The sequence below is a fragment of the Solanum verrucosum genome, unplaced genomic scaffold, assembly GCF_900185275.1.
Source record: "Solanum verrucosum unplaced genomic scaffold, falcon-dt-bn FXZP01000137.1, whole genome shotgun sequence".
In the NCBI taxonomy this organism is placed as follows: Eukaryota; Viridiplantae; Streptophyta; class Magnoliopsida; order Solanales; family Solanaceae; genus Solanum; species Solanum verrucosum.
Window position 1 is genome coordinate 196,136 of NW_026020405.1, and position 11,980 is coordinate 208,115.

Sequence of the window (11,980 nt, forward strand, 5' to 3'; positions counted from 1 at the left end):
AAGAAAGTAATCATTTTTGTTTGATTAATCAATTTGAAACTAACATTTGTCAATTTTAGAGCATGTTATTTGTGATGGTTCCAAAAATACTTACTCTAATTATTGATTAGTCTTTTAATTTATTTATTTATTCCTATTCATGCATTGGGATCTTTAAGAAACAGAATAAAACATGTTTAATTGTATTTTATAAAACAAAATATTATCACACAATAATGGACATATATATTGCATACACGTACATTTGCAATTCCATTCATTTTAACCTTTTGGAATATAATATTAATGTGAAAGTGGAGGGGTCAAATTGTTCATTATTCTTTTATAAATAATCTATGATGATTTGATTAGAATATAATCCATATCTTTTCTACACAAAATTGTTGAGAATCCAATCAAAACATTAGATGCACACGTCGCCATATTTTGTTCCTTATAATTTGCACACTCACAAATGTCCTAATTTCCTAATTATGCTTTTTTTTTTTTCAAATATAGAAAAAAAGTCTCTCTATAGATATGTATGAAGGATCGGAATTAGATTCAAATCACTAAGAAAGTCAATTTAGATTCATGTTAATAAACATAAAATATATTTTAACTTATGAGTCATTACAAAGAATAGACACAACTTAAGATTCTCCTAAAATTAGAGTTTAGTTTTTGTATCGACATTTAACTAATAATTTTTTTCCAGAAAGTAATAGAAATATTGATCGATTAATGATAATTATCTCAAAAAGTCACTTAACTTAATTTTATAACACAAAAATCACTCTACCTTTTATATCACTTTACAACTTAAAACCTAATCCATTGTACATAGCATACATAAAGATTTGGGAGATAAGATTCTAAAAATTTTATGATATTTCTTCTAGCCTAACAAAATTTACAAGTTACTAATACATAAGGGTCATCATTCATCCAAATTCAGTATTTTTTTCACACGACTTTAAAAGTCGTATCAATCAAGTTCAAATTTTGAATACTCGTCTCAACTACAAACAATCAAATCAATATTTTATTCATTTTTTTTTCATGTGTTAGAGTCAACCCCATATGGATCCAACATGGTGGTTTGCTTCAAAGTCAGGTAAAATTTTGTTTCTATATGTAGTTGACTTTTATTTTTAGAGTCCCCATGATGATGATTCTTGGAAAAGCCCTATTAATGTGGGGGTAGTTTTTTTTTGGATGGTGACTTATTTGTATGTTTTTTTTTTTAAAGAGAGACAAAATATGGGTTGACTGAACATGAAAGGTGGAGCTGTTAAAAAATAATAATGCCAAAAAAAAAATTAATTGTTTCATTTTTCTATTAGCAAAATTCCAATTAGTCCGTGACCAAATATTGGTGGGATTTTTCACAAAAGTCAACCCTTTTTTGGCCATTAATTTAATTTTTGGTCATTATGTAGTATGATAGTAACCAATCAAGTTCGAAGGGTCAGTGTTTTTGCCTTGTTTAGTACTCCATCTGTTCCTAATTACTTGTCTACTTTTTCTTTTATAGTTATCCCTAATTACTTGTCCATTTTGACAAATCAAGAAAAGACAAATTCTTTTTACCTATTATACCCTCAATTAAATGACTAATTACCTTGAAAAATGTATAACTTTTCATCCACTTCATAATTAATAGGGGTAAAATGGTAAACACACTATGTCATTAATTGTTTTCTTAATAGGTGTGTCAATTTAAAAATGAACAAGTAATTAGGAATAGATGGAGTAATACTCACCCTTCAAAGAATTGATTGAACAACAAATCTAGTTTCTTCTAGTTAGATTGAGAAAGAAAAAAGGCTTTGGGTCGGGGTGGGGTAAATTTAGTTAATTATGTATGTTAAATGTCAAAAATAACATTATTTATTTTTATTAAGATTAAGATATATGAATTGAGATATGTAGTAAAATTGTGTATTAAGATTTAGATGATTGAATCTGAATATTAAGATGTTGTGTTAATATCCGAATATTTAAAAATTAAGATGGTTTGTCTTCATTTGAAAAATAATTGATATAAAATTTAAATAAAAGACTAAATTTATCCAATATTATACCGTCAAAATTTAATTTAAATAAAAAATTATACAGCGATTGATGATGGTAACAACCAGCGTGTGAATTTCCTCGATTGGGGATGGTGTTGATTATTAAACAAGACATGTTGCAACTTCATATTATCGAAGACATGACTCTAGATAGGAATGAGTGGAGATGTCTGTCAAAATACTAGTCGTACTCTTGTAGTTGGGACTTGTCATATGTTGTTTATTGTGTTTTGAGTATCACATTATTTTATTATTGTTATTATTTTGAGTAGACTTTACATTGCTTTTCTTTTTAACTATTATGCTTTATCCATTGTTTTCTTCTTCTTCTTCTTCTTCTTTTACTTGAGTATGATGCACTTGACCCAAAACTTTCGAAAACAAACTCTCTAACTCTACAAGATAGTGATAAAATCTGCACGCAAATCACCGTCAAATGGCAACGGCCCATTATCCCAAAAAAAGCTTATAGGCCCAGGCTATACAAGTATAGTACTATACCATGGTCCATGGATATCATGTTTCTAAGTATCCTTATAGCCTCTCCTCCATTTAAGTGTCGACGGACGATACACCAATAAGAAGGATTCTACTTGACACGATTTTATAAAACTCGGGAAATCACATGTAATGACCTTGAAAATGGATTTTTTAACTTTCTGATCCTTCGTAAATGTGCCTTTTAATTTTGCCTCAACTGACATTTATGACCTTCAACTTTGTGTGTGCCTAAATAAACACTTAAACTAGTATAAAATTGAACAAGTAGAATCACACGTCCTACATGACATAATATGCACCCTACACATAATAATAGAAATCAATTAGAGTGTATCTACGTATTCAATTTTATACAGATTTAAGTGTTTACTTGGACAAACCCAAAGTTATAAAGCATAAATAATAACTAAAGTCAAGTTAAAGAATACTTTATAAAACATAACTATCTGACAGATCAATCACAAGTTCTAAACAAAAAGGTCACTTGCTTCCTAGTAGCAACTCTTTCCAAATGTACTTCCAATTTTTTAACAAAGTTACAGTACCTAAGATTTTCTCATCTTATTTTTCATTGGTCAACGTACACAGACAACAATAACAAATTCAGTATAGTGTCATAAGTAGAATCTGAAGAGAATGGGGCGTGCACAGACCTTACCCCTACCTTTGTGGGGTCGATGTACACGAACACCAATCAGGGATATGGACTGGGTTCATTTCACATTATTGCAGAAGAATATATCATTTTTCTGGGTAAAATGATAGAAGCAGAACAAATTGAATGTAGAAAATTATCATTTTCTTCAATACAAGTGGCTGATAGTGTCCACACTTTATACAACATTTAGTTTGTCAACAAGAATAACAATTGAGTTTTGTATTACAAGTAAAAAATGATACAACAAAACAAATAAAGGACTAGGAAGAATTACTCAGCTCCAAAATTCCCGGTTCTTGATGGAGACTTGATCATCCACTTGAGAGTTGTTCTCGAGAGTCCACTTCTCGAAACTACAGTCAACAAAGTCATAGTAGCCACCGTGAATTACGAGCTCCCCTTTTTTCACCTTTTCCTTAATCCATGGGTATGTGAGCAAATTCATCAATGAGCAGTTGATCGATTCCTGAACGTAGAAAATACGTACATTGCTTCAATACTTGGTATATCACATGCATACACAAAGTTACGAGTTCTCCATATTCAAGAATCAGATTAGACTACCCGTTCGAACTACCAAATACACAAAATATAGTACACTTGGAAAGCAAGCACACACGACACCTAATTTTGATGACACCAAGATATATTGTATATAAACAAACTTAGCCGCACCAGGTAGAGCATGTAACTTTCCGACTAGACATAATTTTCTTTCTGATGGGAAACTAAATTAAGGAAGAAAAAATGCTTGCTTCTTATAGATGTCTACAAGAAAAGTGGCAAAATGTATGGAAGTTCTCGCCAAAAGAAAATGGAAATGCACGTGCACTCCGTTTATCAGAAAAGAGAGAGACGACAGTCTTATCCATGTCATGAGTTTGGGTGGCTATGCCTCAAGTGTGTTTGAGCTGCCATTTTACTAAAAGGGAAAATACATACAGTAACTGCTAAACTTGTCCCAAAAAGTCATTTACAAATTACACACTCTAGCTAGTTTTTCAGATACAAAAAGAATCAGTGAAGACATCAAACATAAAGAAGAATTATCTATCATGTCTAATTTTCTTAACAAAGAGTAATCTGAAACAGTCTTTCTTGCTGGGGAATTTCGATGGAGCTATGCTAACAATGACGAGTTCGGTTCCTAATGTACTACTATGATTACAGATGGGTAAGGTACATTGCTGATCATAGTGGACAGGCCAACAAGTTTAACAAAAAGAGATTATTGTTTCAGGAAGAGAAGTAGGGGGAGTGTAGATTTAGAGATGACATTGTCACCGGAAACAATGGAGTCGGGCCTTGAGATTGTCAATGTTTTACCTACTGTTTTGATAGCAGCTGCTCTGCCACGTCAGTGTTAGAGGGGGTACTAATTGCACCGCAACCAAAATTGATTTTTTTTTTTTTTTTGGGACAAGTTTAAGGGGTAACTTATGTATTTTCCCTAACTAAAACATAATGAAAGTATGAAAAGGAGAATTTACCTTCTCACAGTGCTTGCATTGATGGTCAAAGCTGAGGTTGGAAGCAACAGCTTTTGTGCTTGTCCTGGCAGCTTTTCCATTAATCACCCAACTCCGAATGAAGCTACAAGGAATTAATAGAAGATCTTATTACACATAAGTGACTATTTTACTGAATTTCATAAAGAAATTAGTTTGTCAGAGCCGCCTATAACACTTGATAAGAAGAGAGACTAGCCAAACCTTGAATTTGTTTCATCATCCATACTCATTAAAGCACGAATGCCTCCACAGCGACTATGACCAATGACTAATATGTTTTCGACCTGCAGATAACAGAAGCCAAACCTGAAAACTTGAGGAAAATGAAAACAAGAGAGACCAATAGCCACAACTCCCCCTTATCCACACCTCCTTGAGCAATAGATAAAAGATAAATACATAGAAAAGAGGAAATGAAACAAATGGAAGTAGAAAATGAGATGAACTTGTAGGAATTCTAAATTCATTGAAGTAAATCCATCATCCAAGTTCCCCTTGTGATTTGGACATTTACAACTTCCAACACAATTTACATCAAGGTAAAAAGAGCAGCTTGGTGCACTATGCTCCCGCTACGTGCAGGGTCCGGGAAAGGGCCGGAACACAAGGGTCTATTACATCAAGGTAAATAAAGAAAATTCATCATGAGAATCATGTTTTGGAAAGTCAAAGAGTAACAGTCCAGTTACGAAAGTCTCAAAATTGTATTATTGGAAAGTCCTGTTTAGAATTTCCATCCTCAAGTAACTTTATTCCCCGTTCCATAATTTCTAACTCTCAAATAAAGCCAAGAGATAACAGAAACAGGCACTAAAGTAGAGTAAGCAGCCATGAAATGTAGATCTCAGTGATGGAACTATAAAAGGAAACAACACGTCATAGGATTTTTGGATAAATTTTACTCACTTTGAGAGTATTAACGGAAAACTCAAGAGCTGCCTTTACTTCTGAAGGATCAGTCTGCACCAGAAGAAAAAAATGCAATTTTTTTAATCCTGAACAATGTTAAAACACATCCTTAGCATTTATTAAGTGCAAGTACAGTATACAACACCTCATAAGGAGGCACCAAATTTGCGATGTTGCGGACTACAAAGGCTTCTCCTGGTTGAAATCCCAGTATGTTTGAGGGACACACTCGAGAGTCTGCACAAGAGATTACCAAAAACTGCCCTTCATATGTCAGTTGAGCACTTCAACACTACCCACAAAATTAACTTTAAGTTTTTTAATATGGAAAAGGAACAGCAAATCACAAACAGGGAAAACAGACTGGAAAAGGAAGAGAAAAATCAGTGACTAAATGGTGAAATAAAGTCCATGCTTAAGAAAATGTCTAAAAGGTGAAAGAAAAGTTACCTTTGGTGATTGTTCGTCTGCAAGACTCTGATAATGCTCCAAATTTTTCCTTGTCCAATAAAGTGAAACAATCAAATGAGAAGAAACCTTCACAGTCAAAAAAGTTGAAAAAACAGTTGCCTATTTCTGATGATGCTTACAAGTATTTGTCCTTCTTGAAATTCAAAAATCTATGTTTCAACGTAGTGAATTCATTCGATTCCTGTTCAGTGACAGCACTCATCTCTTTTTCATCCACCACTTCCTTGGTCAGGGTCATTGGTCCCTTCCAGGCTTTCAATTTTGGAGTTGAATTACAACTGCAGTTTAAAAGTTATATTCTGAGATCAATTCATGAACTTAGATTAATAACCCATACATTAAGCAAAGCTAGCAGTGTTATCCAAGGCGAGAAACGCAAAAAAACTCTGAGGTCCATTGGATCTTTAAGTGCAAATAAAGGAGAATTTTTTCTTACATGTGTAGTCCAAGACTATATATGAACAAAGAAACTGATAAAAAAAAAAATTATTTAGTGTCGCCTCTTCAGGATTATGCTCGTTGGCAAGGAAAAACATGCCTTAGAGCCTTAACGACAACACTGAAGCACCAGCTAAGCAACGTGAAGCGCTCAACATATCTTGCACCTTATTTCAAGGCTTAAGCATGCCTTTGACAACACCGAAAGCTAGACAATCTTAATGCAAATATCACAAAGAACTCCCCAATACACTGGCAATGACTGATCAAATCGAAAAAAGGTAGGGTCTTTCCACAAAGGATGAAACATATATAGGAACAAGGAAAAGATCCCATCTTTACATGATGCATTCATTTTTTATAAGATAGAATAAACTCATTACACCATAAACACAGCACAACTTATTCCGATTTTATTCAATGCACACCTAAACTTTCTGTAGTCCTAATTATTCCACAATACTCAACAGGGACAGAGCCAGCCCTGTATTTGCATTAATTTTTTTGTTTACTACGAATAAACAATCTATTCAGAACTCATAAACTAAAAATTCTAGCTCCGCATCTACATACTAGGCCAAATAAACAAATCTCAAAATCTCAATTGAGTTCAAGCAGCTTACCTAGGCAAATTCAAAAATCTCAAATGGGGTTTATCAACTTCCAAGAACCTCACTTGGGTCCTCAAGATCTGCACAAATAACCAAATTCAAAACATCGAAATCAAGAAACATAAGCAAAAACAACACCTACATTAATTCCCAATTGACTAAAAAAGACAACTTTTTTATACCCTTGTTGTAGGTGAACTCTTATGAAGATCTACAGTAGATGATTGAATCAGAGGCCTAGCCATTACAAAGACAACAATAAATCACAACAACAGTGAAAACAATATGCAAAAAGGTGATTTTCTTGATTTCACTATAAATATAGATTCCTCTTCTGACATAAAAGCTTTAAAAAAAAGTTGGTTTGTACCATGTGAGGTTGTTGTGTTGGATCTAACTACATAAGTGTCAGTCAGCAAACTTGTTCCTCTCCAAGAAAGACGGAGAAACCAAAGTATTAAAGTTAAAAAAATATCTTTGAATAAATCGAAGAATTATAAAAGTACAACAATTGAAACGTAGTGTACAATTAATATATGCATCTTGTTTAAAATGGCTCTTTTGTTCAATCAAAGGTCAATTTAACACTTTGTTCTAGAGTGTTGTAAAGTTGATTTTGGGCCTCTTTGATGTGATCTAATGGGCCATTACAGATTTAAAGTTGGGCTAGGATTGAAACGAATCTTCACTTTAACATGTTTTTGAACGGATTGCCTCTATCTCGAGATGATATGTAATTTTTGTGCCTTAGATAGATGATTTTTAATTGGGAAAATCACGCGGTTAAGTAAATTTGTAGTACTTGATTACTCATTATAGCTATAGTTTGCTATAATTATCACTCGCGACTAACATTATACATTAATTATGTGGGCTGACTTGAGTTTGTATAATTAGTCACATTTGTATATGTATAATTCGCAGCTAACAATTCTTTGTTTGATTTGTATTTGTATACGATTGTTTATATTTGTATATGATGATGATTTCCTTTGGTTTTTAGTTTTGTCATCATATACATTTAATCTTTTTGTGTAAACGTGTAGTTTTTGGATTTTGTATAATATAATTTATATAATGTAATTTGTATAATATATTTTGTATAATTGTTTAAAGTTCATATGCTTATGTTTGTATCAATTCATTATTTTGAATTTTATTATATTTTTATAATTTCAGACTTTATATTACTCAATTATACAAAAAAATGTGAATTGTACAAACGAGATGCGAATTATACAAATTATTGTCCTCTCTTGCTCACCTCTCTCTTCCCTCTCCCAATCTCGCTCGCCTCTCTCCTCCCTCTCCCAATCTCGCTCTCCTCTATCCTCCCTCTCCCAATCTCGCTCGCCTCTCTCCTCCCTTTCCCAATCTCTCTCGTCAGAATATACAAATACATATGTATAATATACAATTATCTAACTGATATACATATGCAATTCACCTCTCTCCCACTCTCTGCCCTCTCTCGCTCGCCTTTCGCCTCTCTCCTCTCTCCTCCCTCTCCCAATCTCTCTCGCCACTCTCCTCCCTATAACATGTAGCTACGAATCGTAATTAGCAAACTATAGTTATGAAGTGTAAGTAGGCTATTTTTGAGTAGCTATATGCGGAAGTTCCTCTTTTTAATTTTCGTCCCTCTAATCAAAGTTACTTTTTGTCTCATTTTGTTTGACATCAATAAAATTTTGAAAGTTAATTAGATTTTAATATAGTTTTTAGATATTTTAATTTGTTAATTATAATGCATTTTACGTAATTTTTAAACAATACATTCCTTTCTTCTTACTATATGGGACAAAATTTCCTTCATTATTTCCTATTTACAACATAATCCAAAGGTCATGGAATCAAACCACGCAAAAAAAAAAAAAAAAAAAAAAAAATCAACAATTTCCCACATGATGGATCGAGTATATATAGTCATATATTAAAAAATATGTAGAAAAACTTGAGTGTTTAAGACTAATTATCTTTGAATAAATAGATAATTCTTTGAATTTTTATAGTAAAAGATATATCAGATATATTTGATCAATTAATAAATATAAGATCTTTAAATCACTGAATTTCGATAGATATGATCTAGACAACATACACATGATCAAATTCTCAAATGTAAAATTTGTAAATCATCAAAATTTCAATAAATATCTAGATAACATAAGTCATATTGATCAACTCTCGGTCATTTTTATGTTAATTGTTATGTGCTTTTTTTTTTCATTAAAGTTTTCAACGATATTAGTTGTTCATGTTTCATTAGAACCATCCTTAGTGTGATTTGCATGACAAAAATTGTGACCTTTTATTGTGAATTTTTATTTTGTGATGATGTAGCGCATGATTATAAGGTCGTGATTGACATAATCACTTGAATTTTCACATTTGGTATTCTTCAATTTATTGAATTTGACATGGTTTAGTCAAAAGGGAAAAGAAAATTAGTCCATAGTCCATAAAAATGTTAAAAAGCACAATTTTAAAAATATTTTCAAACTCCGTATCAAATTAAATATGTTCACATGAAATTAAACACAGAGAGCAGATGTTAATGATTTTCTGAGCACTATGGTGACTATAGATGAAATGAACAAACAAAATTACATTTTATCTCTCATATTAGTCGTTCACATTACTACAAAAAGTTATTCCAATAATACTTGTTAACAAATTTATAAAGTTCTAAAATGTTTCTTAAGAGGTAAATGAATAAAAATATCTTTCTTATTTATGATTTCATAAAAGATATGTAATTTGTAAAAGAGAAAATGGACAACTAATATGGAACGAAGAGAGTATTGTTGTTGTTGTTCCAATAATGTAAATATTTGATTGAGCGCATATTATGTGTTTGGAATGGATAAAAGTATTATAAAAATAATGTTAAATATGGTGTATTAATAGTGCTTGTATTAGTAATGTTTGTATTAATTATGCTTGCATTAATCATACATAGATTATTTTTAATACATTATTTGGTTTGATGTATTAAAACACATGCATTGGATAAAAAAATTTATTTACAAAAATATTCTCAATAATTATGGTGGAAAACATGTAAAAGAGGTTTTGAGTTTTTAACCATACTAATACACGTATTAAATCTCTTTGCATTATTAATACTTTAAAATCTATGATATTAGTAATACGCTCCTCAATATAATGATTCCATTAGTTATACATCACATGAAAAAGTGTACCAAATAAGATACTACTAATACACAAAACTAATGCATATATTCTTTTTACTAATACACTCTATTAAACGACTCCTAAGTGTTATTTCAACTCAAGCTCATTATCTTCTTGCCCCACCCAACTTTCTAACCTTCCCCCTTTGGTCCCCTTTTTGAACATATATATCTTTATAAATTATCTAATAAAAATTAAAATACTTTTAAAAATAATAATTTCTATATATTAGAATAATACCATTCATTTTGAAATTATACTAAAAAGACTCCTCAATTATGGTGTCAAATTATAGTCTCCATAAGTTCCTCTCTGTCATTTAATTCTGCTATATTCTCTACTTAAACATTCCAAATTAATTGAATTCAGTCAAAAAGAAAATTGTACTTCTGAGCTTTAGAGTTATTAGGTTCAATCTATCTAATCAAACTTTCACCCATGGAGGACAAAGTTTGTTATTAATTATGTGGATATTAATTGTTTCATCCCTTATTCTATATATAAATAATAATATAATATATTAATTTCCTCATAACTTATATATAGAATGGTTATACGATTTGTTAAGTTACAAATAAATCATCATATGATATAATTTCATTTTATTCACTACATATTTTATATTAGACAAATATTTAACAACATTCATCATTTTACTCATGTTAAGTTTCATTTATTTTTTTAAATAAACAATCCATAAAAGTGTAGTCTTTTTAATGATAGCTTTGGAATATTTTTTAAACTTCATATCCAGTTAAACTATATCACATAAATTATGAGAATAGAAAAGTTTATTTTATATATAAATAAGTAATTTCTAACTAGCTAGTAAACATTGTATAATCTTTTCAAAATGAGATTAGGTGAAGAAAAAATGAAAAGGGGATTACAATATGAGAAATTAAATCTTCATTCTTCGCTAATAAAGTGAAAGTTCAAATAACCAACCAATTGAACTATTAAGTTATTTTTTTATTATATTTCACATTAAATTATTCCTGAATAATCAGTCATAAAATAAATGACTAATTTCATATGATTAGAAAAGGGAAAAAGGTAAAAAATACCCCCCTCAATTTTTATTTATTAGTTGACTTTATTTTTACCGTTAAAATAACATCGTAGCTTCAAATCTTCCCGCCAAAAAATGTGCCGACCCAAACAGATAAGGCACCGCCTATTTTGAAATGTGAAAAATACGCGGTCTTAGGTGGAGCCCACGTTACACAGCTCAAAATTTAGTTGGTGCCACCCCATACTTAACTGTCAATTTATTTTATTTTTATTTTTATAAAAGCAATGAAAAATACAATATGATTATTATTTTAGCTGTGATATAAATTTAAATATTTGTCAATTTATGAATTCTAAATATTCTATTCTCTTGATTGATGGGACATACGAGTCTACGACTATTTTGTTGGTCCAAAATGTTTCAATAGAACTTTCAAGATTTTTAAATATTTAAATGTCCCACGCATAAAAATTCAATAAAATTATTCAAATGTTTAATTTCTTACAAAATGTTTTCTTAACCGTCAAAATAATAATACTAGAGTAAAATTTTATTTTGATCTTTGCTACATTCAATCTATTTAATTTTTAATTAATTAAACTATGTTTTTT

General features: G+C 30.7%; 1 protein-coding gene across 4 annotated transcripts; it reads right to left on the reverse strand.

Annotated features, from left to right (window-relative positions):
• Nucleotides 1–3,274: 3,274 nt before the first annotated feature.
• LOC125840425 (beta carbonic anhydrase 5, chloroplastic) lies at nucleotides 3,275–7,709 on the reverse strand. Of its 4 annotated transcripts, none has more exons than XM_049519409.1 (10): nucleotides 7,527–7,660; nucleotides 7,339–7,393; nucleotides 7,169–7,236; nucleotides 6,227–6,406; nucleotides 6,087–6,135; nucleotides 5,782–5,895; nucleotides 5,634–5,687; nucleotides 4,929–5,011; nucleotides 4,707–4,809; nucleotides 3,275–3,682 (listed from the first exon to the last, which is right to left on the reverse strand). In XM_049519409.1, the coding sequence occupies exons 4-10, from the start codon at nucleotides 6,343–6,345 to the stop codon at nucleotides 3,491–3,493; spliced, it is 714 nt and encodes a 237-aa protein (XP_049375366.1). In that variant the 5' UTR covers nucleotides 6,346–6,406; nucleotides 7,169–7,236; nucleotides 7,339–7,393; nucleotides 7,527–7,660; the 3' UTR covers nucleotides 3,275–3,490. The 4 variants fall into 4 exon arrangements, with proteins under 4 accessions (XP_049375366.1, XP_049375365.1, XP_049375364.1 ...); XM_049519408.1 differs by having other exon boundaries at nucleotides 6,227–6,385; nucleotides 7,527–7,655; XM_049519407.1 differs by lacking the exon at nucleotides 7,339–7,393 and having other exon boundaries at nucleotides 6,227–6,385; nucleotides 7,527–7,709.
• Nucleotides 7,710–11,980: the final 4,271 nt, after the last annotated feature.

What these genes read in the sequence shown, in the direction of transcription:
- LOC125840425 (XM_049519406.1), bottom strand. Translation starts at nt 7,401, where the DNA reads ATGGCTAGGCCTCTGATTCAATCATCTACTGTAGATCTTCATAAGAGT. An exon ending in AGAGTTCACCTACAACAAGG is followed by an intron (nt 7,237 to 7,338) that starts GTATAAAAAAGT and finishes TTATTTGTGCAG; the next exon opens with ATCTTGAGGACCCAAGTGAG. An exon ending in GATGATGAAACAAATTCAAG is followed by an intron (nt 4,810 to 4,928) that starts GTTTGGCTAGTC and finishes AATTCCTTGTAG; the next exon opens with CTTCATTCGGAGTTGGGTGA.